Here is a 23547-nt window from a genome sequence, read left to right on the forward strand (position 1 = left end):
GCCAGGGTCGGAGGGAGTGGGGCAGCCCAGGGCCTATCCCGAGTTGCTCTGCTGTCAGCACTCTGGGGGCATCTGCCCCATCACCAAGGCCCTGGCAATGCCCTCCCTGCAGCCTTCAGCCCAATGCCTCCCAAAGGCTTCCCCGAGACCCACGAGGGCTGACCCATTCGTTCACCTGGGTCTGTGCCTCGGCCCCACCACCGTCTCTCATCAGCCTGGGAGACCCCTCCTCTGCCCCACCTTCTATCTCCCTGCAGCCCCTGTCAGCGGCTACTGGGGAGGACCTGGCCCCGGGCCCAGTGCTGAGGCCCCCCCAAAGATGCTTTTCCGGGACTGGATCTCCCCGTCAGGGGCCTCGAGCTGGGGCTCAGGGAGATTGACCGCTGTGGGAGGCGCGGGGCCTGGTAAGTTCCCTGTGCGGCAGAAGGTCCCCAGAGGGCCCGGGTTGCGGGCTGCCTTCTTGATCTTTCGTTAGGAAAGGTGCGTGGTGACGGAAGCACGTCAAACTTGCACCGTTAGTGTGCGTGCGTGTGTACACGTCTTCCTGTGAGGGCGGGGCCTCCAGGCCCCGCCCCTGCCCCGCACTAACCAGAGGGGGAGGGGTGGGCTTGGCACCGCCCCCCACGGCGCCCCGCCCCTGCAGCTGCCCTCCCCTTTGGGGTGATGAGGGCCGGTCCTCCACCTCCGGTCTCTAGTCTCTGCAACCTGCTTCTTGAACTCTGGGCACGTGGCCTCAGAGCAGACAGCTGACCTATCTCCCCGGGTGGGGAGTGCACCAGGGAAGCCGTGGCTATGGTGGGAACTCCCCTCTCCTCTGCCCTGTGCCACTGGGGGAGGTCTCTGCCTGCTCCCAAGGCTGGGGGACTGGGATGGGAGTGTGCCCCTGCCACCCCGCCCCACGGGCCTCTGGAGGAGGTGGGGAGCAGCCAGGCCCTGTGGTGGGGGCCGCTTCCTGTCCCTTTTCCTAGGGGTCCTTTTCAGAGTTGGGGCGGCACCTGCCATGCTCCCACCCTTGGAGAAGTTTAGGCAAAGGGCGGGCTGGCTGTCGCACCTGCTGGTGGAGAAAAATGAATTTCATGGCTGGTTTGGTAAAGTGCTTGCTTTTTTCCTGGTAGGACTTCGATCGACTGTTTTCGATCTAAGAAAACTATTCCTGGAAGGCGGGGAGGGGCAGGCCAGAGCCAGCAGAAGTTGGGGGTGAGGCCACCGAGTAGGGAGACATGGGGGGCAGCCGGGCTGGGGCCAGGGGTATGTGGGGTCATGATGCTGAGGCTGTCTTCTCGCCAGCCACACCCCACCCTCGGGGTCCCCTGCTCCCCGACAGAGCCCCCTAACTCAGGAGGGGAGTAGACATGAAGCATCTGGGCCTGTGGAACTGGGGCTCTTCCCACACTGTCCTGCCATTGCTGTCCCCTGACCCCTCTAATCCAAGAGCTGTGAGGGCCAGGAGAAGGGGTCCTGACCTCAGCCCTGCAATCAGCAGGACCCGCTACCACCCCCACCCCCGCTCTGCCAGCCCCTCATGCCATCTTCAGGGACACTGGTGGTTGAGGGGCGGGTGAACTTGCAGTGGCCGTGACCCCCCTCCCCCACGCCGGGACAGTGCAGGAATGCTGTGCTGGATGTGCTGACTGCTGACCCTGACCTTGGCTGCATGCAGCGAGATGGATGTGGCCCCTGGGTGGGCTCCAAGACCAAGGCCAAGGGCAGCCCCGGCCAGCACTGTAGGGCTTGGGACTGGGGCCACCCCTGGGGCCGAGGCTCGTCCACAGCTCCTGGCACGTGAGTGGGGCTGCCCGCAACAGCTGTGTCTGGATGCCTGTGGGTCCGCGTGGTGAACCTGCCCCAAACCGTGGGACCCCTTTGGACGATGGCCCCCCCCAGGACAGGTTCTTGCATCTCACCCTGATGCCCAGATGGCTGTTTCTTAGCTGCCCTTCTTTATACAACGAATCTTTGGCAATTGTCATGGGCTAATCAGTGATGACTGCCGTTTCTTGATCTGTGCTTTAGTTCTAAAACGATCATCAAATAACTTCATTTAAAAAGAATTTTCTTTCATTTTCAAGGATAGCAAAGTAAAATATTTTGTGTAGGAACTAAGATTTGCACTTGCCAAAAAAAGTCACCCCCCCGGAGGTCACCCAGTGTGATTTGAACAGAAGCTCCCGGGGTCGGGTGCAGTGGCCTCACCCTGCTGGCCCTCGGGTTCACGCTCTGTCCCGTGCAGTGGGCTTGCTCCGACGAGAGGGTGGGGCCCGCCAGCTTCCAGAGGGACTCTGTGGCTGTCCTCCTGCTGCACCGAGGCCACCACCCTGAGAAGGCAGCCGTGGGAGCCCCGGAGCAGCTGGCCTGGGGCCCCCAGCACTCTCAGTACTTCTGTGCTTAGTTTGTACAGGTTTGTGCAACTCAAGAGTTTTGAAGTCCAGCGGGGACCCAAAACAAGATGGATAGAGTTCATTACTGGCTCCTGTGGCAACCCTGGGCCTCCTCTGGCACATGGGGTGCTTCCCAGTGGCCGGGGCAGTGTGGCCCCGGGGGAGGGGGCAGCTGGGAAGCGAGGCTGCAAGTGGGGGAGTGGGGCGCCTGGTTGGCCGGCTGCTTCCTGGCTGGGCTGGCCAGCCCAGAGCTGTGTCTCGGTGTGGATGGGGTGGCTGCCTGCGCAGAGTGCCAGGCAGGCTTTCTGGCAGGATGTCCGGGAGGCGAGCCAGCTGCCCCGAGGGGTTGCTGCTGGTCTCTCTAGCCCTGTAGACCCTGCGAGGCGGGTTTTGTCTTTATTTTGTACCAAGGTGGCGCACATATAGCAGACCACACGTGGTCCAGAATGGGGTTCTGCAGCCCCTCCCTGAGATGTGACGGGACGGCCGACTTTGAGTAATTCTCAGCCTAGTACGTTAGCGTGATGTGACAGAGTGAAGTGGCGGGAAGGACACCCAGAGTCCGTGCGATATGAGTCCACACGTCCACCCATCTTGTCCTGGTCCGCAGGCTGCACTCTGAGTGGTCTGGGTGTGGGGGGCTCAGCACCCGCAGCCCCCTGGTGGGGAGCTTGCACCTGAATCTCAACTGGCACTTAAGGCAGTGCCCAGTGGCCCCTGCACCTCCCTGTTGCTGGTGCTAGACAGCACAGCTCTTCTCGGGTACTCCTGCGCTCAATTTGTAAATACCACACTAATCTGGCTCCATCAAGATGGGGTGGCATCTCTTCTCTTCTGTCCCATCCTCCTAAAAGATACTTTCACCTTCCCCCACCCCGCCGCCCAGCAAAATAGCGTTTCTGTGTGTGTGTCAGCCACACCATGTTTTCTGGGGTTTGACTGTTGGTTGACCTTCAAAAATGAAGTCGTAAAGAGGGTTTCCATAATTGTCAGTGTGGAAGTTCTGTTCAGTGCTGGGCTCAGTAATGTGCCCAGATTATCTGCCCTTGCCAGGCTGGAGTTCTGTAACCCACTAGAAGGAAGCTGTGTGTGTGCGCCTGGTGGTTCTGCTCTGGGACCTGGTTGCTATGGATTTGGGAAAATCAGAGGCTTCAGAGTCCTTTGACGGATTGTCTTTTCTGACATCCCGTGAATGTTCACATTTGTGATGCATTCCTTTTGCATCGCCACAACTTTCTTGGGAGTCCTTTGATTTTTCTGGAGTTTCCAGTTGCCTTTTTTTCCCCCATTGCACTATTTGTCATAAACTTGTGTGTGCGTGTGTGTGTGTGTGTGTGTGTGTGTGTGTGTGTGTGTGTGTGTAGAGGGAGAGAAAGAGAGGGAAAGGGAAAGGGGTGGAGGTGGGGAGGGAGACAGATTGATCATCCATTCTACCAAGAAAAAAGTTTTCTTTTTTTCTTGGTAACCTCATTCTTGGAGCCCTTTGTCCTTCTTCAAACTGCTGTGTTTTTCTAAAAAAGCCACCTTCAGGGGGTTTCCCAGGACACCCCCTGGATGGGATCTACTGCTTCCTTCTGGACTACCACCTCATTTTGTCAAGTCACTTCCTAGGAAAAGTTACGTGGAAGAGAAGCATTTCTAAGTCCCAGAACTGAAATTATCTTCTCTGTGCACACATGTCCCCACAGGGAGTCCTTTGCCCCAAGCACTTGGGAGATTTGGTTCCATTAGCTCCTGACCTCAGTGGACAGAGCAAAGATGCCAGTCTGATTCACCTGCCTTTTTCCTTGCCTCCATTTATATCAAAGCTCCTGAAAAGTGTTAGTCTTGTTAAACCCACATCTTTTCTCTTTATCTCTTGACCTTGCTACCCTACTGAAGTGACCTGAATGGTGGCAAGCCAATGGTCCTCTCTCAGTCCTTAGTTAGCCAGCAGCATTTGACACAGTGGAACATTCTCCTCTGTTCTTCTTTTCATTCTGCTTATGAAATTCCACATTTGTCCTTATTTTCCTACACACCATCCATTTTCCCCCAGTCTGTTTTGCTGGCTCTTCCTCATCCGGGAGTACCCCAGGGTCACTCTGGGTGATCCCATCCATTCCCATGTGCTGAGACCCTTCAGCATGGTCTCATCTTTATCATCCTTATACTTCCAACCTATGTGTCCTTGTATTTAAAGCATGTCTCTTGTAAACAACACACAATTAGGTCTTAGACTTCCTTTTCCCTCTGACAATCTTTTTAAATTTTTTATGGTTTGATTTCAATCTGCCATCTTCTATTTATTCCGTTTGTTCTTTGTACACTCGTTCCTCTTTTTCTGTCTTATTTTGCATCAGCCAGGTGTTTTTTAAAAAAGTTTATTTCACTTTCTTTACTGTATTAATGTTTCTGCTACACTGCTTTCCCCTTATTATCTCTTTAGGGGTTCCTCTAGAGCAGCTGTTCCCAGAGTCTTAGGCCAGGGGCCCCCTTGGGGAAATCCCTACAAGTGTCTATTTTGTTTTTTTATTGAAGGATATTTTTGCTGGGTATAGAATTCTAGGATTTCTTCCTGCACTGAGGAGGTGGTATGCCACTGCCTCCTGGTCATACTCTTCCTGGAGAGAAGTCAGGTACTACTGGTACTCCCCCAGTGAAGTGCATCTTTTTCTTTGGCTAGTTTTAGGATTTTCTCACTTTCTTTCAATTGTATCAGGTTAGCAGTGATATGCCATGGTGCGGTTTTCTACGTTTCTGCCCTGCTTTTGGTTCAGTGAGCCTCAGGGATCTGTGGGCTGATGTATATAATACATTTAGGAGAAAATCTTGCCCATTATCTCTTAAAATATGTCTTTTGCTTTGTTCTCTCTTTCTCTCCTCTTTTTCTGGGACTCCTATTACAGTTATGTTAGATTTTTTGGAATTGTCACATGGGTCTCTGATGTGCTGTTACGTTTGTTTGTTTTTCATTCTTTTGCTTTCTGTATTTCAGTTTGGGCAGTTTCTATTGACCTGTTATAGAGTTCACTAATCCTTTTGTGTGTGTCTGCTCTGCTGTTAAGCCCATCCAATGGATTTTTTTTTTGTCTTTCCTTTTCTGTAATTAAAAAGCATATTTATGAGGGAAGAAGAGGGAGAGGACAGAGAACAGGTGTATATATTTATAATGTTATCTTAAAGTCCTTTTCTGAAAATTTTGATATGTGGGTTAGTTGTGGCCTGCTTCTATTGGCTATTTTTTCTCTTGAGAGTAGGGTCACATTTTCCCACTCCTTTGTGTCCGGCGTCATTTTTATTGTATGCCGGATATTGTTTATTTAAAAAAAAAAAAAAGAACAGTTCAACTGCACCAGGTAAGGTTTTTCCAGAATGGGCGCATCCCTCCCTGTCAGGCATTTAGGGTGGGGCCGGTCAGTTTGATCTACGCGGGACTTCAGCTGGGTCAGGACCGAGTGGCCACTTCAGTGAGTTTCTGTTCAGCGCTAAGTATGTTGAGTCTGCGGGGCCTTTTGCTGTGACGTGTCCATCCCCACCGGGCCTTGGGCCTTAGGAACATCGGTCCACTCTCAGCTCCTCTTGGTTCATGTCTTGTCTCTGTGCTTAGTCGCGCCGCACTGCTCACGCTGTGGTGCTGCGTTCCGCTGTCCCTTCCCCCCGAAGGCTAGTCTTGACTTCCCAGAGCTCCTTCCTCACATCTCATCCTTTCTGCAGGCTTCTTGTTTTACAGATGTAGCAGCTTACTAAATCTGAGCGAGTCATTGCGCTAATCAGGAACAGAACTTCTGAACACCTGTTTCCGCCAGGTCGGTTCTGTCTCTCTGTCCTGGACTCCCTCTGGTAACGCGTAGTTAGCTGTTTCCCGAACTGAGGAGGCCCACACGGTGGCTCGGCTCCTCCCGTGTGGGAAGTAGGTCTCTCTGGAGGGGGTGGGGGGATCCCCTGCTCAGAGTGTGGGATGTCGGGGCGGGGGAGGTGCGCACGGGCAGGGACTGGCCATCAGGCCTGTCGGAACAAGAAGACTTGCTCGGGGCAGCCTCCTGGCCCCTATAATGCTGGATTTTGTCCCAGGCTGTCTGTCCTTCTTGGCATGGAGAGGGGCGTGCCAACCTGGGCTGTTCCCGTCTCTACCCCCTCAGTAAGTGCCACATCTGTCTTTGCAGCCCTGCCCTCAGGCCTGCCGCGTGCTCCCTGGCTGACACTGACACCTGGAGCTTCCCTTGGGTCTCCTGGAGACTGGCAGGCCCAGTCCTTGTCCTGTCCCTCATTACCTGCTCCCTGACTGACCCCCTGTGGAGACCCCCTGGCTCTGCCCAGGGTTAGTCCCCCTCCACACACACAGCTGAGCCTCTTTATGGGCGCAATCCCAGGCTGCCTCTGGGAGGGGAAGGGGTCAAGTATAGGGTGCTTCAGGTGGCGGGCGTGTGTGCATGGGGGCGGGTCTCATTCCATCTTTACACAGGTGGAGAGGGTGTTAGGATACCCCAAGGTTGATGGAGCCACTGAAGCCCCCGCCCCAGGAGAGGAGGGGGAGCCAAGCTTCCAAGCCTGGTCCTTGCCTATGGTAGGGCCACACAGAGGCAGAGATGGCCCGCTGTACCTGGGAAGGGCCTTTGGGCCCCAGAAGAGCCCCCTGTGATGCAAGGAGCTCTCGAATGACCAGGGAGGCAGGAAGAGGCAGACGGGGTGGTTATGGAGCCGGCCTCTCCCCTCCCCCATGTCCCTTTCCTCCCTGGGGTCAAGGTGACAGGAGGAGGGGCTCCCCTGCATCCTGCAGAGGGGGTGGCAGGCCCCCACGTGGTGTTTGGGTGCTGTGGGTGGGGAGGGCGGGGAGCTTGGCAGAGGGGCCCAGCGGCTGCAGCGGGTGTGAAATATTTCAGGGCTTAATTAATTTAATTTGAGAGGTTCCTTTTCAGAGCGTGAACAGTTGTCTCCCAAGAGACGCGCGCGCCACCGCCTCCCCCCTGGCGCCTGGTGGGCGAAGGAAACGGCGGGATCTATATTGAGACTGAGCCTGCTGGGGCCAGTGTCCCCTTCCTCCCTGTCCCCTCTCTGGGCCCCCCCCCTCCCCAGTCGGGTCCTCCTTCCCAGCCTGGGAGGAGCATGCGTGGGTGTGAACCAGGAGCCGGCCGCGTGACGGTGGGGCGTGGGGGTGTCGCCGGCCTGCGGGGCCTCCACGGAGCCCAGAAACGTGGGTGCACGGGGCTTATGGATCCGCCGCGCAAGCTGAGGGTGGGGATCCGCACCTCCCCGCCCCCAAAGTGAGGAAGAAGGGTTTGGGGAGCACAGAGCCTCAGGAGGAGGCCGGGAGAACTAGGGTGCCAACCTAGCACCCCTCCTCCCCCTCCCCCAGCGCTGGGGCAAGGGCCTGCAGGCGGGGAAAGGAGGTCGGGTCTGGTGGGCGCGGGCGCAGGAGGAACGCAGGCCCAGACGATACTTCACTTCGGGCGACGAAGGCGCTTTGAAGTCTGGGCAGCTTCAAAGCGGCTGCCCCCACCCCCATATCAGTAGTCAGTCGGAGTCTGCGAGCCCAGGGCGGCTGGGGGGTGGGGCTCGGGCTCACAGCCGGCCTTTCTGCAGAGGTGCGGTGCGTCTGAAGCGAATCCGCTGGGTCTGTGCGTCCCACGTGGGCAGGGGTGCTCCTGGAACCTGGGAGCCAAACGCGCCCACCGGGTGCCCCACCCCGCCAAGGGCGCACAATCGATCCTCCGCCTGCGGCGGCAGAGCCCCCTCGGAAGCCAGACGTGAGCGCTGGCGGCCCTGGGTCCCGGCCGCCCGGGAGAGCAGAGAGGAGAGGGCGATGCTGAGGGCTCAGGGTGGGTGGGGCGGGCAGCCTCCCAAAAGGCTTCCTCGTCGCCCATCTGGTGTCTGGGCGCCTGGTCAGGGTGCGGGGTAAGAGCTCAGTGGGCTGCTGGATGGTGGGGCCTGTGCCCATTTATTCATCAGAATAGACACCAGGCCTGGGGCCTGACCCCAAGCCCCTCACCCCCAAGGAACTGGAGGCAGGGGGGAGTGGGCGGCAAGCAGCTGGAGGCCCCGCCCAATGTCCTGTTGAGGCAGGCCCCTGGGTGGAGGGGCTGGGCCTCAGCACGGCCTACACCGCCGTGTTTCACCAGAGCCTAGTGGGGAAAAACCTGGACTGTCTTCCAGTTCCTGCTGTGAAGAGGGGCACGGGGTGGGGGGGGGGGGGGCGCCTGGGTGGCTCAGTCATTGAGCGACCGACTTCGGCTCAGGTCATGATCTCACGGTTTGTGAGTTCGAGCCCCGCGTCAGGCTCTGTGCTGAGGCCTCAGAGCCTGGAGCCTGCTTCGGATTCTGTGTCTCCCCCTCTCTCTGCCCCTCCCTCCCCTGCTCATACTCAGTTTCCATCTCTCAGTAATGAATAAACATTAAAAAAAAGGGGCACAGGGGGAGGTGCCGCCAGGACCTGCAGGGTTTCCAGGCTGGGGACCCCCAGTGGGGCCTACGCAGTGATGCCCTCCCACCTGAGTCCAGAGGGACCTTGCAGTCTCCCTGACCATGGGTCTCAAACCCTCCGTCGGGATCCACGCCCACTGGTGTGTGAGTGCACGGAGCCCCTGGCAGTCCTGGCCTCCCGGAGGCTCTCCCCAGCTACAGCTTGCCACCAGGTGGGTGCTACTTCCACAGCGTCCCCCCACCCTTTGGAGGGGTGTTCTAGCCACGGAGGGCTGGTCCCTCGGCCCTATGCGCCCCGAGTGTCCTGGTGCCGGAGTCCTGGGGCGCGCCTCCTGGGGTTGCCGCAGGTGCCCGAGGTGGGTCAGACGTGTGTATGTGCTCCACTTGGTGTCCTGGGCTCACAGATTCCTGCCATGCCACGGCCCCCAGAACGTGGGCAGCCAGGCTCTGGAAGGAGCAGGGGTGTGGTCAGAGGAGGTGCCCAGGGAGTGCTGACCACCGGCTTCCCAGGGCACCCTGGCTCTGGTGTCACCCAGCTGTGTAGCCCTGAGCAAGTCCCCCAAGCCGGTGGGCTGCGGGGAGGGGAGTGGGGCTGCACTGGTCCCTGTCCACGGTGCTGAAAGGACCCCCGTCCCCACTGTGGCGGGAACCTGAACTCATTCCCTTCAGCGTCTCTGGGCTTCCGCCCCACCCAGCTGACTCCCTGAGCCTGTTCAAAGGGGGTGCTGGGGCTGGGGCTTGTGCCTGACCCAGCTGGGGAAGCGCTGCCCCCAGGCCCAGGCATGGGCAGGCTTCACCCTGACCCCTTGGGCAGTGGCAGGAGAATGGGCTCCCTGCTGTGAGGACCGAGGTTCAAGTGGAAAATACTTAGGAGTCTCCTTCCTGACCAGCGGCATGGCTGGAGCGGGCGGCCACCTCCAGGCGTGGCCATCCTCCCAGAGCCCAACCTGCCCCAGAGCCTTAGCCAGGGCTCAAGTGACTGAGGCTGCGGTTCACAGGGTGCCTCCCCCCAGGGCTGTGCCTGACGCAGGCAGGGCAGTGGGGAGAGCCTCTTACGGAGGAGGCAGGACCAGACCCCCTCCTGCAAATCCTGTCCTTAACGCCTTCAGGCTGATGCTGGGTCAGGAGGCCCTGTGAGCTTTGATGCTGTAGCAGCTGCCCGCTCTGGCCAGGCACAGTGGCTTGCTGAGCGTGTGTGTGCGTGTGTGCATGCGTGCGTGCGTGTGTGTGTGGGGGGGGGGGGTGGGGTGGGCCGGGAGAGAAGCTCCCGTTATAGTGAGGGCCCTGGACACACGTGCTTAGCTGAGGTCGCAGTTGAATCAATAGGAAGCTTTCTGAGATGTACTGGGAGGTTTACGATGGCGGAAAGGTCCAAGAAATACGTATGTGAGCGGAAGAGGCGCCGTGTCTGTCCCTGGGGCCGACGGAACAGCATATCCCTGTCTCAGTTGTGGGGGCCGGAGGCCTGAGGGCTGTCGGTGGGGGGCCCATTCCAGTCCCCTTCCCCACTTCTGGCCACTTGCTGGCCACCCCGTGTCTGCTTTCACGTCTGTGTGGCGTGCTCGCTGTGCCCCTCTCACAAGAGTGCTTGTCATTGGCTTCAGGGGCCACTCTGGAGGATCATCATTCTCATGATGAGATCTAGAGTTGACCTCTGCAAGAGCTCTTTTTCCAAATGAGGTCACATTCGTGGGTTCCAAGGAATAGGACCCGGACTGAGCCAGGCTAGCAGAGGGTCTCTAGCCTGGAGACCCCATCGGGTGCGGAGAGAGGCACAGCCTGGTGTGCCCCTCCTCCAGTCCCCGAGTCTCCAGGAGAGCTCCATGCTGTCCAGAAGGGTCCGGGTGGGAGGGGCTGTTTTCCCCACTTGCACAGGTGAGGTGAGGAAACTCAGGCTGGGGCGCCTGTCTGGGAGCACCCGCCAGGCCGTCCGTGAGGCCATGCACCTGACTCCAGGAGGCTGCTTCCCACGTGTGTCCAGATCATACCAGATGCCAGACCTTGACCCTGGTGGTTGGAGGGCGGAGCGTGTTTGTGACCTGCTGTTACCTAACAAGGGGTCCCCAAACTTGGTGGCTTGAGACAGCAAACGCTCTCTTGTGGTTCCTGAGGGTCAGGGGTCCAGGGGCAGCTGAGCCAGGCAGCTGTGCTCAGGAATCTCACGAGGTTGCGGGTGAGGGCCAGGCTGCGTTGGCTGGAGGCCTCTGTTCTTTGCCTCAAGACAAGGCAGTGGGCTCCTCAGCGCAGGGACCCTGGGGAGTGGACGCCAGAAGGAAGCTGTAGCTGTCACCTCTCCTTGAAGGACACAGGGTTCTTTTCTGCCACCGTTCATTGGCCACACGGGCCAGCGTGGTGCAGTGTGGGAGGGGCCGCAGGGCCGGGAGGCTGGCTTCCAGCAAGAGGGGCCTGTGCCTCCTTCCTCATGGCCTCTGCGCACGAGCTGCTCCCCGGAGCTGGGGGAGGGGCCTCTGCAGCCCCCAAACCAGCTCTATTCTGGGCTCAGCTCAGTGCTCAGCTTCTTTGGGAAGCCCCCCGGCCGGCTGGTTCTGCGGCCCACTGCCTCTGGCTGCATGCCCCAGGCATGTCTGACTGCACTGAGCTCCCATCTGGGACCCTTGGCCTATGGAGAACGCCATGCCTGGCCTCTGCCCCTTTGGTTCTGCCTCCAGATCCAGGCATGTGGGTCCTGGCCTTGGCGTGGGGTGGTTGTATGTGTGGGGACAGTGGCCAGGGCAGGACCACGAGGCTGCTGGGGGCAGCTGAGACCACCTATGATGTCCAGAGCTTCCCCCAGCGAGGTGGTGTGCCTCTGCCCTGCCTGCCGTGGGCGGCTTGGGGGAGGGGGCTGGCTCAGGGCCACCAGCCCTGCTGACTCATTTTTCCAACAGCCAGTGTGGTGCCACCTCCCTGCCTCCTCCAAGGAGAGCCCAGGCAGGAGGGGTGACAGGGCTGTCCACCCCCAGGAAGGCAGGCGTGTCTGCTGTGCCGGGCTCCCTCACACCCCCGTGAGCAGAGCCCCAGAGTGAGGCATGTTGAGGTGGCAGAAAATGGGTCACTCTTAGCTATGCTTTGTGGCCCCAGGGGAGCTGGCTGCATGGTCCCAGAGGTGCAGCGGCTAGTGGTGGTCTCAGGTGTTAGTGACCCTCGGGTGGCCCTGTGAGCACTGGTGGCCGGACACTGGTCTCTCCCGAGACGCAGATGGGAACCCCACGAGGTTGGGCAGGCGCTGTGCCTGGGTCAGCAGAAGCTTCCTGCCCCGGCCCCCATGAGCCTCCCTCCCCAGAACCCACGGCAGGAGCTGCTGTCCCTTGTCCCCCGTGCCCAGGGACCCGCTGACACAGCACAGGCCCCCATCGTGAGCACACTGCGGGTTCCGTGGGCAGGCAGCGGCTTGGTCAGCACTGCGGACAGTGGCCTTCCTCTTCAGGGCCAGGTTCCAGATTTCAGAGAGCCACCCTCCTCCCCAGAGGGACTGCTGTGTCCTGCCCCTCGGCCCACGTGCTCTCCTCCACAGGCTTTTCCGGAGCTCAGCTGCCCCCACCCTCTCCCTGAACTCTCACCTTCCTCCCGGGTCTTCAGGCTGCCAGTCACCAAGAAGGGCCTTCTGGCAAACTCCTGAGGCAGGACCACGGCCTGTGGCTGAGGGGGGCGCAGGGGCTCTGTGGGCGCCCATGGAGCCCCTGCAGATGGTGTGGGGGTGGGGGGTGCCCAAGTCTCCACCACGTTCAGAGAAGCCCCAGCCCCAAGGGGCTCCACTCCCCAGGGGTGGGCGCCTGTGGTGATGGCAGGATCTGGACGTGGTGACTGGAATGAGAAGCGGCTGAGGCAGTCATTTCTGCCTTTGCTTGTGGCCCCGTGCGCATCGCTTCACGGGGCTCTGCAGGCAGGGCCGGTGGCGTTTCCAGGTGCCTGCAGAGCCCTCGGGACTCACGTGGCCCCGGCCCGCAGCCAGTCGGCAGTGCGGGGGGTGCAGGCGTGGCAGATCATGCCACGGGGCCTGTGCTGCATGTGCACACGCCTCTCGTGCTCCAGGTTCCTCTCTGCGCGGGGCCCTCCACCCCGGCACGTGGCGGACACGCAGAGAGGGCGGCCAGTGGGTGCCTGCCGTGGCGCTGGCGGTTAATGACCTCACGTGGCTCCGCGGGGAGACTTCGAGGTCGGTCTGCCGTCGTCACCTGACTCCTCTCAGGCTCCCCCACGGGGGACGGGACAGGGGCCTGCCAGGGAGGGGAGGATGCACAGAGGCAGGGGGTTGGAGGGATTGGGCCACCGTGCTCTTCTGCCCGCCCAGGGGCCCAGGCAGGGGGGCAGCGCACGGGGACATTAGAGATGGACCTCACACGGGAATGTTACCGGAAGGAGTCAGGCCTCTGTTTGTCCCCGCCTCCCTGCAGCAGCCGTGCAGGGCGGCTGGACAAGGGTGCTCAGCTCAGGACGCCGTGGAGCCAGCCCGGGGGGTGCTGGACCTGGCGGCCACAGGTGGAGGGACGGGGGCAGGGTGCTTGTGTGACGTGTTCCCAAGCACTTGGAGGAGGCCATGCCATGGGGCCCCAGTGCCTGGAGGGAGAGGAGTGGACGGCCGAGGGCTTCAGGGACGGTTCTTGGCCCCGTTAAGGAAGGACAGACTGGATGGGCCCCGGGGGTGCTGAGCTGCATGTCCGTGGGGTCTGCAGGGCTCGAAGCAGATAGTGGGTGGAGTGACCAGGACTCCTGAGGGTCAGGCTCAGGGCAGCAGGCTGTGGCCAGGCCACCCTGAGAGACCGAGAGGCAGGCCTGGGGCCACGTCAGACCAGGGCTTTCCCCAGGTGGGCGCCTTTGGCCCTTGTGGTGGAAATGGCACTGGACGCTGGAAAGCGAGGGGGGCTCATCGAAAGCCCCACCTGTCCACGTAGGGAGGGCCATCCCCAGGCTGTCCCACCGCCCACCAGCCCTGACCACCCTCCTTGGCGACGGGGCTGGCACTTGGGGCATAGAGGGTTCCCCTCCCTCCCAGATGCAGCACCGTCACTTGCTCCCCGACCTCCGCCCAAACCGAAGGGCAGTGTCTGGGCAGTGATGTCCGGGTCCTCCTCTGGGGGCTCCCGGGGCTCGGGGCACTCCAGCGTGGTTTTATTCCAAAGGACCATGACCACGAAGAGAAGGGAGGGCAAGGTCAAGCCGCAGGAGCCAGAGGGTGAGGCATCTGCTCAGGACTGCCCCCGGCCCTCCAAGGCCCCATAGGCCACCTCCGTGCTGGGGCCCCGGAGGGTCTGGCCCTTGCCAGCCCCACCTGTCTGCTCCCCACGGCTCTGGGGCTGCCCTGGCCCCCTCACAGCCACTCGGGGCCCAGCACACGCAGGGCCGACCTCCTTCCCCCTCCAGGTGTGAGGGCCAGTCAGAGCCACCAGGGCAGGAGGGCCGGGCACTGCCTGCAGAGAGCTGCTGAGCCACCCTGGAGAGCACAGCCAGTCCAGCAGCTCCCCGCCCACCCGCTCTCTGGCCCCCTCTGGGCTCTGAGTGAGAGCGCAGGAGTGCACCCCTGGAGCCCTGTCCCCAGCCTGGCACGGGGAGGGCCCCACACTGTCTGGGGCCCTGGGCCCTGGGTGCAGGCTCTGCTCTCAGATGGCGGCCTACAGGCCTCCGGACTCTCCTGGCCAGGCTTGGGGCCCCAGGGGGTGGGCACCCCCGTTAAGGCACAGGTGTGTTTGTGCCCAAGTCTGGGGTGCAGTGGGGAGCCAGTGGGTGGGACAGCCCTGGGGGGCTCGGGGCTCTTCCTTGGCCTTTCGCCTGAGCCCTCCCCGGGATGCCCCTGGGGCTCCTTGATGCCTGGAGTCTTCCTACAGCGCGGACACAGGCGGTCCAGCACCCTCAAGCGCCCGCCGCCTGGGCGGGACCACGTCGCTGCTCCGGCGATCATTGTGACGCGGCAGACTTTCCCTGCGTTGGTGCGCGCCCATGTTTGCTGCAGACACAATCATACATCACAATGGGGAGCTCTGCCTGCGCAGCTGCAGGGTTGGGGAATTAGTCTGATTGCAGGCTTCCCTGCAGACGCTGTCCTCCCACCATCCCGAGCCTGCTTAGGAGGGCTCCCCGGTGCACACGCTCCACTCTCTGTCCCTGGGGAAATGGCAGGCCTGCTAGGAACCCAGACACCCCACCCCAGAGGCCCCCAGGGCTAGGTCACCTCCCAGGGTGGCAGGGAAGCTTCACTAAGGAGGGGCACCTCCACGCTGGGTTTTGCGGGGTGTGTAGGAGTCTGCGGGCCTGAAGACTTTCTCGGCAGGGGTAGCAAGTGGAAGAAGACGAAGGCAGGGAGGGAGCTGCCAGAGTTCCAGGTCAGTGCCCAGCGCAACCCCCCCGCACCTGGCCGTGCCTCCTGGCTGGCCTCGCCCCACAGGCCCGTGAGGTGCTGTTGGGGGGCCGGGCCCGTGGCGTGGGGCTTGTCTGGCATCCATTGTCCTCTGGGCCCTTCGTCCCTTGGCCTTTCTGTGCAGCTGTGCAGCGGCTGGCGATGGGACCACCGAGTTTCCTCGTGTCCGAGTGGGAGTCCCTCTTCTCACACAGCGCCTGGCACGGGGCACTCGCCAGGATGGCTGTTCCGGTCACGGCGGTGGCACCGGCTGGGTCGTGTCCTGCTCCTGCCGTCGGCTGGCGTGTTTGTCAAGCGCCCTGTCACTTTGACACCCGTTTGTTTTCCTTTTCTCGAAGCAGGAGGATGTTTTTCCCCCCGCACGTCTGTGGTTCCCGCCTTCTAAGGACGCGCGTGCACTGGTGTGTGCGGTGTGTGTGCGTGTGTCCTCGTGTGGGCCCCGCCCATCGGCCCAGGCGCGTCGTCCCTGCTGTGCCCCCAGCTGTGTTGCGTTTTCAAGTCTGCTGGGTACCCTGGTGGCTGAGCCAGAAGCACTTCGCTCCTTCCCGCTTGAGGATACCTGTCCCTGCCTGGTCTTTGCTGCGCGAACAGTCTGGCAGAGCTGGCCCCAGGTCACGCCGTCCGGTTTCGGGAGTGCTCTCCCAGATGCGGCGATGGCTGTCTGCCCTGTGGGGGTTGCGTGTCTGGACCACGGGTGTCTCTTCACGGGAGGCGTCTGTCCTGAGCCTGTGGGGGTCGCGGGAGCCTGTCCCCTTTGGGGTGGTGGCCTTTGCTGCCTGTTTCCCCAGGTCCCCTTGGCCCTTCAGCCTTGTTCTGGGGACTTGCCAGGCAGAGTCCTGCTTCGAACTCTGGCTTGTGCCTGCTGTCTGGAGATAGGACGGGCGGTGGGGCCGGTTCTGTCCTGGAGGCCGTGAGCCCCCGGGCCTCCAGCCATGGGTTACAGATGGGTGACAGCAACGCACCTGCCGTCTCCTCTTCCTGCTGTGCACTCCCTGCCCCTCCCGCAGACCCGGAATCACAGGGCCCAGGGCCAGAGCAAAGGCAGCCCCAAGAGGCCCCAGGGGTCTGCAGCACTTCCTGGGGTGGGAGCCAGGGGCCTCAGCGGCCTCAGCGGCCACGACGCCAAGCCCAGGAGCTCATCTGTCTTCGCTGAGCACGGGAGCTCTGGCCCACAGGCCCCACCCACGAAGGTGCCCTCCCAGAGCTCCCTGTGCACCCGAGAGGCTGTGGCTGGCAGGCCCGCCCATCCTGACTCAAGGGGAGAGTGAGAAGCTGGGCCTGGAGGGTCAGAGGTGACCACGCTCCACGGGAGGCCACGGAGGCCACGCAGAGTTACAGATGTGCGGTCCATTAAGGGGCCGTGTTTTCCATCATATGGCGAGGGATCCATTTCCCATAAAGTTGAAAGGCTCTTGCAAGTTGGTAAGAATCTCCCCTACCTAGGCCTGGCGTAAAAGTGGGGGAAGGGCACACCAAGCAGCTGGTGAGCACGAGGAGTTCAAGGTCACGGCCGAAGCAGCAGCAACGGGGCCTGCATCACCCTGAACATGGGGCAGGCATGTGCTCCGGGCCCTGACTTTGACCAGGTCTGGGTGAAGCAGTGCGGGCATCCCTCAATCCCCGTAGGAGGGGCACCCCCGGCAGAGCACAAGTCAGGGTCGGGCTGCGATGCTAAGGTCAAGGGTCCTGCCCCCTTGTCCCCAAATGCTGGAGGTAGGGGCCATCACGATAACCTTCACACGCCTGTCTGAGAATGACAGTCACCTTGGACGATGTCACAGTTGGGGGTCCGGGCTCAGGAATGGACAGGTGGGGATGTCCTGGTCCCAAGGCTACCGCAGGGTCCAGCCAGAGGTGAGGAGGGCGGCTGGCCGTGGCTGGGCTGCAGCAGGGGTGAGGCTGCTGGTGGCCCTGGTGGCCTGTCCCAGCCAGGGAGGGGAAGGGGATGCCTGGCTGTGGCCACATGACAAGGGAGCAGCAACCAGGACTGTGAGCCCCAGAAGCATGGTCATTAGAGCAGAGGTGGATTCTGTCCTGTGGGGAGCCCAGGACGGGGGGGGCATGGGCATGGCAGGCTGGGGTGGTGCTGCCCAGGGAGTGGCCTTAGGCCCGTCCTGCTGTCCCTGAGACACCAGTGAGCTGGACACTGTTGTGTGGGGAGGGGTGGCCCTGAACCCGAGGGCACCCTGGCTCCCCTGCTGGAGGTGCCTGGGCAGTGGCTGAAGGCCTGGGGCGGGGGCTCTCGGTGTTATGGCCTCCAGGGCATGGGGGAGGGGTGCAGGGGGGTCAGAGGGCCGGTCCCTGGGAGGGGGACATGGCGTGGGGCAGGGCTGCTGCTCCAAGACAGAGCTGTTCTGGGCAGTGACCAAGGGATGTGGGAGGGCGGGCAGTGGCTGTGGGTATCTTGAGGCATACTTAGCAGAGAGAGGTGGGGGACAGGAACCAGACCCTGAGTGAGGGGCCTGTGTGGGGAGTGGGTGGGGTCCCTACCGACTGGGGCCCTGGATGGGGTCTGAGGGGGCTTCTGTACCCCACAGGCCTCGTGAAGCTGGGGATTCACTGTGTCACATGCCAGAAGGTGGCCATCAAAATTGTCAACCGGGAGAAGCTCAGCGAGTCTGTGTTGATGAAGGTGAGCTCAGGCGGGGGGCCTAAGGGGGCCCTTTGGGGGTTCTGGGGGGACAGCCTGGCAGTGGGTCCCCGTGGTGAGAGTCCCATGGGTGGGGTTACAGAGAAGCCAGCCCAGGTGGGTCCCACTGGCTCCTGCTGGAGCCCAGGGCGGGCAGCTCCTGGCTACAGAGCAGCCTCCCTGTGCTGGTGTCCAGTGACCACCTTGCACCTGGCTTCCCTCCTCAGCCCTGCCCGCCCTTTCTCCTCGCCTCAGCCGGGGGCCCAGGAGGGACAGGCTGCATCCTGGGGCACAGTCCGGGTGCCGTACCAACCTGCTGGGATAGCTGGCTGGGCCTCAGTTTCCCCAGTTAGACCCAGGAGGAGGCCCCTTCCTCTGAGGAAGTGACAGTTCCCTAGGGACCACAACAGCTCCTCCTGCTTCCCACCCCCCTCCCTCCCCCCATCCCGGGAGCCCGTCCTGTGGTGGAATCTGGACCCCCTTTGGGACCGGACCGGGCCCCGCATGGACTGGTGCTTGGTGGGAAGGGGTTGCCCAGGCCTCAGGTTCCCCCACCTGCCTGCTCACTGGGGGGTGTTATACCTCTGCGCGTGGGTGGCATGCTGGGGGCCACGCATCACCGTGGCTGCCCCCTGCCCCGGGGACTGTGCCTCCCTCGTTTCCCCAGACATCTCCCGAGGCGGGCATGTGTGGCCAGTATGCCAGGAGGGCAGGGAGGGACTGGGGTGGGCCCCACTGAGGAACCCCAGGGACCAAAAGTGGGACAGTTTTAAGAGAAGGCAACGGTGGCTTGGACGGGTGGGGGCAGATCCCGACTTTGCCTTGGACAGCTCCTGGGACCGTGTTCAGTTGGGGACCCTGAGTTCAAGATGCACATAAGCTATCTGAACAGAGACGAGCTCAGTGGCAGGAGCCCACAAGGCCTGGCAGGGCCAGGGTGGAGGTGCGGAGGGGCGGCCCCCCCTTGTTTGATGCCCCTGGGATGGGATGGGCCAGCCCACAGGGGCAGAGACCCCATCTAGGCTGGCCCTGCTCCAAAGCCTCCACCGCCCCCATGAGCCTGACCGAGGTGTCAGGCGGGGGGCACAGCCCACTCAGATCCTACTGTCTCCCCACCAGCCAGAGACCCCCTCGAGGTCAGGGCAGCGTGGCGTCTACCTGGCCCCAGGGCTGTGTGTAGGAGGGGACGGGGTGGGTGGATGCAGGTGGCAGGGGACGCTCCCGCCCCCAGCTGGACCTCTCTCCCCGTGCAGGTGGAGCGGGAGATTGCCATCCTGAAGCTCATCGAACACCCTCACGTTCTAAAGCTGCACGATGTTTATGAAAACAAAAAATATTTGTAGGTATTGCCGGGTCTGGAGAGCTGGGGAGGGGGCAGAGGCGAGGCCGTGGGGCCCCGGGGAGGGAGCCAACTCAAGAGGGTGTCCACGGTCAGTGCTCCTGGCCCAGACCACGGCAGAGCCACCAGCTTGAACCGCCGAGGGCGTAGGGCTTCTCTGGAGGCAGGGGCTGGGGGCCGGCGTCAAGCCACAGGAACCACTTGGCCCAGTCATTCTGCCAGGGCCCCCAGGGACCCTCCCCATTCCCACTGAGGCCCCCATCTGCTCCCTCACGGGACTGGGACCCCAGGTCGCCCGCCGTGTGGCCTCAATGAGCTCACCCGGGGTGTGGGCGGTGGTCACTGGGTCACTGCGAGGGGGCGCTCAGCCCTGTCACTACTGCCTGTGTGGCTGTAGGAGGGCCCCAGCCTGTGATGCCCTGTCCCTCAGGGAGGGGCTCCAGTGGCATTTTTCTTGGGGGCATTCAGATTGAGTGAGGAAATGCATGCAGGGGTCTGGCCCAGGGGACCTCGAGGTCTCAACTCCAAGCCCCAAGCCCCAGGCCCGACTTGGGGCCCCCGGAAAAGACGTGGGCACCTCATGGGCCAGGCCGGCTGGCGCCAGGTGGCCATCCACAGCCCGCCCATACTGTCCCGGGCCATGGGGGTTGGGGCACGAAGCTGGACGGCGAGGGCTGCTCTGGGGGAGCAGGAAGGCTTGGGCACATGGATTGAGGATGGTCCTAATCCCACCCCTGACAAGTTTGTCCCTCTTTGGGCCTCAGTTTCCTCATAGCTGTGGCACCCCCCCCCGCCCCCCTTGCCGTGGCAGCTGGAGGCCCAGTGGCATGAGTGGCCAACTCCAAGTGTTTGAGGGTAGGGTGACCAGAGTCGCCCATGTGGGGGCCGGAGATGAGTCAGTATAGCTGTAGGGGCACCAGGAGGCGGGTTGTGGTCCTGGGGCCCCTGACACCAGTGAGCACGAGGAACTCTGTCTCCCTGAGATACCTGCACGACCCACCACCATCGGCCTGACTGGGGCTCACCTTGCGGTCAGTGTCCGGCGACATCCCGTGAGTGTGGGGGCCGGCATTGTTGGCCACCTTCACACACGACATGCAGGGGACCCATCGTGTCTCATTTATGTTGAGATACTTGCAGGGATGGACCTGGGGTGGGGGTCAGGAAGCCAGGGAGGGGCCTGGGACGGCAAGGCCCAGCGGAGGCACGGCCGGGCACAGGCCCAATGACAGGGACACCACGGCCAGCAGGAGAGCGATCAGGCGGCCAGGCTGGGTCCCGCTGGGCCCGGCACCCTCCCCAAGGCAGCCCTGGGAGCATGCAGGTGAAGGAGCAGGCAGGGGACCCCTTCACCGAGGTGCTGTGTTTGGGCCTCCCACTCGGGAGCAGGGCAGGACCCCTGGGATGGCCCCTCCTGCCAGAATCCCACCTGTGCCGCCTCCCTGCCCCTTCTCTCCTCAGGCCCCCTATGCCCCCACCCCTGCTGAGCCCTCCGTTCCTGCAAGACAAGCTTTTGAGACGGCTGGTTCCCTACCTCCTGGCCCTCTGCCCGTGCCCTTGGCCTCCTCCAGCAAGTCCTCGGGGGTTCCTGTGGGCATCAGTGAGGCTGAGCTTGGACACAGAGGGGGGGTGGGGTCCCTCCCCTGCAGCCACTGTCACCAGGCCAGAGACTGTACTTGCCCCCTCCAGCTGTCCCCATCCTGCCCCGCACAGGAGCCCAGAGGGCCCTTCGTCCCTGGACCCCTGCCAGCCACCTGCTCTGCAGACCAGGAAGCAGGCTAGCATAGGGGAGTGCTGGGCTGGGGACCACTGGCCTTGGGGCAGGTGCTCTGCTCTGGCCCACAGAACCAGGGAGCCCAGGCCCCTGTCAGAACCCCCTAGTGGCCCAGCCCCCGGCCCCAGCCCCAGTCAGGCCCCCAGGGCCCCCTGAGCCAGTGGGGGCAGTTACTATCCTGCTGGGGGGCCACCCTGTTTACACTGTCTTCCAAGACCCCGTTTGAGGGCCAGCCCCGGGGGACCCCCCAGCCATACCCTGCCCCGGCCCCTTGGCCCACCCTGTTTTGGGGTCTCCCCTGCTGGCCTGGGCGCCCCACAGGCCTAAGCGTCTGATTCATTCCCCTGCTCTGGGAGCCCAACCTGGACTGGCAGGGGAGGGCCTAGAAGGGTCACAGCCCGGCTTGCATGGGGGTCAGCGGCCACAGCGCCCCTCTTGCCTTGAGGCCCAGCGGCCCCTCAGCCAGGGGGTCGGGCGTGGCCTGCTCCCAGCTTCCCTGCATCAGAGGCCTCCCGAGGCTGCGCTGGAGGCAGGCCTGCCAGGAGGCCCATCGTGCTGAGGGTGCCGGAGGCTGGGACGAGGCAGAGGTTGGCACCGGGGCAGGCTGACCACATGGTGCACAGCCAGCTGACGCCCACCTGTCCCCTGCAGATACCTGGTGCTAGAACACGTGTCTGGTGGAGAGCTCTTCGACTACCTTGTCAAGAAGGGCAGGCTGACCCCCAAAGAGGCTCGGAAGTTCTTCCGACAGATCATCTCTGCGCTAGACTTTTGCCACAGCCACTCCATATGGTGTGTGTGCCCCGACCCTGTCAGATGCCCCCATCCCATCAGGTGGCCCCATCCCCCACTGGGTACCCCCTATACCCTCAGGTGCCCCCCACCCTACCAGGTCCCCCCCGTCTCCCACCGGGTGCCCTCCCATCCCCCCAAGTGCCCCCCCACCCCACCAGGTGCCCTCCCATCCCCCCAGGTGCCCCCCGCCCTACCAGGTCCCCCCCCATCTCCCACCAGGTGCCCCCCCACCCCACCAGGTGCCCCCATCCCACCAGGTGCCCCCCACCCCACCAGGTACCCCCCTGTCTCCTACCAGGTGCCCATCCCCCACCAGGTTCCCTCACCCCACCAGGTGCCCCCCATTCCCCCAGGTGCCCCCCACCCCACTAGGTGCCCCCCATCCCACCAGGTGCCCCCCATCCCATCAGGTGCCCCCCACCCCACCAGGTACCCCCCCATCTCCCACCAGGTACCCCCCCATCTCCTACCAGGTGCCCCCCATCCCATCAGGTGCTCCCCACCCCACCACGTACCCCCCTGTCTCCCACCAGGTTCCCATCCCCCACCAGGTTGCCCCACCCCACCAGGTGCCCCCCCCATCCCCCCAGGTGCCCCCCACCCCACCAGGTGCCCCCCATCCCACCAGGTGCCCCCCACCCCACCAGGTACCCCCCCATCTCCCACCAGGTACCCCCCCATTTCCCACCAGGTTCCCCCACCCCACCAGGTGCCCCCCCATTCCCCCAGGTGCCCCCTAATCCCACCAGGTGCCCCCCACCCCACCAGGTACCCCCCTGTCTCCCACCAGGTGCCCATCCCCCACCAGGTTCCCCCACCCCACCAGGTGCCCCCCATCCCACCAGGTGCCCCCCATCCCACCGGTGCCCCCCATCCCATCAGGTGCCCCCCACCCCACCAGGTACCTCCCCATCTCCCACCAGGTACCCCCCCGTCTCCCACCAGGTTCCCCCACACCACCAGGTGCCCCCCCATTCCCCCAGGTGCCCCCTAATCCCACCAGGTGCCCTCCCATCCCACCAGGTGCCCCCCATCCCATCAGGTGCCCCCCACCCCACCAGGTACCCCCCATCCCCACCAGGTACCCCCCCGTCTCCCACCAGGTGCCCATCCCCCCAGGTGCCCCCACCCCACCAGGTGCCCTCCCATCCCCCACCAGGTGCCCCCCACCCCACCAGGTACCCCCCCCCCGTCTCCTACCACGTAGCCCCCCTGTCTCCCACCAGGTGCCCATCCCCCACCAGGTGCCCTCCCATCCCCCCAGGTGCCCCCTAATCCCACCAGGTGCCCCCCATCCCATCAGGTGCCCCCATCCCCTACCAGGTACCCCCTATCCCATCAGGTGCCATCCCCTACCAGGTGCCCCCCACCCCACCAGGTGCCCTCCCATCCCACCAGGTGCCCCTCCCCGTCTCCCACCAGGTGCCCCCCATCCCACCAGGTGCCCCCCACCCCACCAGGTACCCCCCCACTCCCCCCCCATCTCCCACCAGGTGCCCATCCCCCACCAGGTACCCCTCCCCACCCTTGCACTCCCCCCACCCCGCCCCATGCCCCTGGGGCAGACACCACATTCTCTTTTGACCCCTTTCAGGAACATCAGGAAGCTTCTGCCAGGTGTCCACCCAAGGCTCTGGGAGCCCCTTCCTCAGCCTTTTTAGGGCTCCTGGGGCCAGGTCACCCTGGATTGGAGGGGCTCGGGATGGCCTCAGCCCAGAGCTCTTATGGTGGGGAGACCCCAGAGAGTAAGGCAGAGCCTGCCCAGGATGGGTGGGAGCACGTGGTGTGACCCCAGAAGGTCCCCGTTTCTCCATCCCAGCAGCCAGGCAGGCGACTTCTGATTGGCTGCCTGTGACATCACCAGGCTGGGCTGCCATTGGC

The 23547-nt window shown here is 62.8% G+C and overlaps 1 protein-coding gene across 16 annotated transcripts in view; it reads left to right on the plus strand.

Annotated features, from left to right (window-relative positions):
• Window positions 1-23547, plus strand: part of BRSK2 (BR serine/threonine kinase 2) — a 60546-nt gene that overhangs the window by 18149 nt on the left and 18850 nt on the right. For 15 of the 16 annotated variants that reach the window (XR_008290210.1, XR_008290212.1, XR_008290211.1 and 12 more), the window contains exons 2-4: window positions 17667-17761; window positions 19012-19097; window positions 21523-21663. Coding sequence is in view for 13 of the 16 variants with exons in the window: in XM_053202724.1 (XP_053058699.1) it covers window positions 17667-17761; window positions 19012-19097; window positions 21523-21663 (322 nt within the window). In the remaining 3 variants the exon portion in view is untranslated. Of the gene's footprint in view, window positions 1-17666; window positions 17762-19011; window positions 19102-21522; window positions 21664-23547 lie in introns of those variants that run through there. The other variant, XM_053202733.1, reaches the window with a different exon arrangement.

This window comes from Acinonyx jubatus, chromosome D1, assembly GCF_027475565.1.
Source record: "Acinonyx jubatus isolate Ajub_Pintada_27869175 chromosome D1, VMU_Ajub_asm_v1.0, whole genome shotgun sequence".
NCBI classification, from domain to species: domain Eukaryota; kingdom Metazoa; phylum Chordata; class Mammalia; order Carnivora; family Felidae; genus Acinonyx; species Acinonyx jubatus.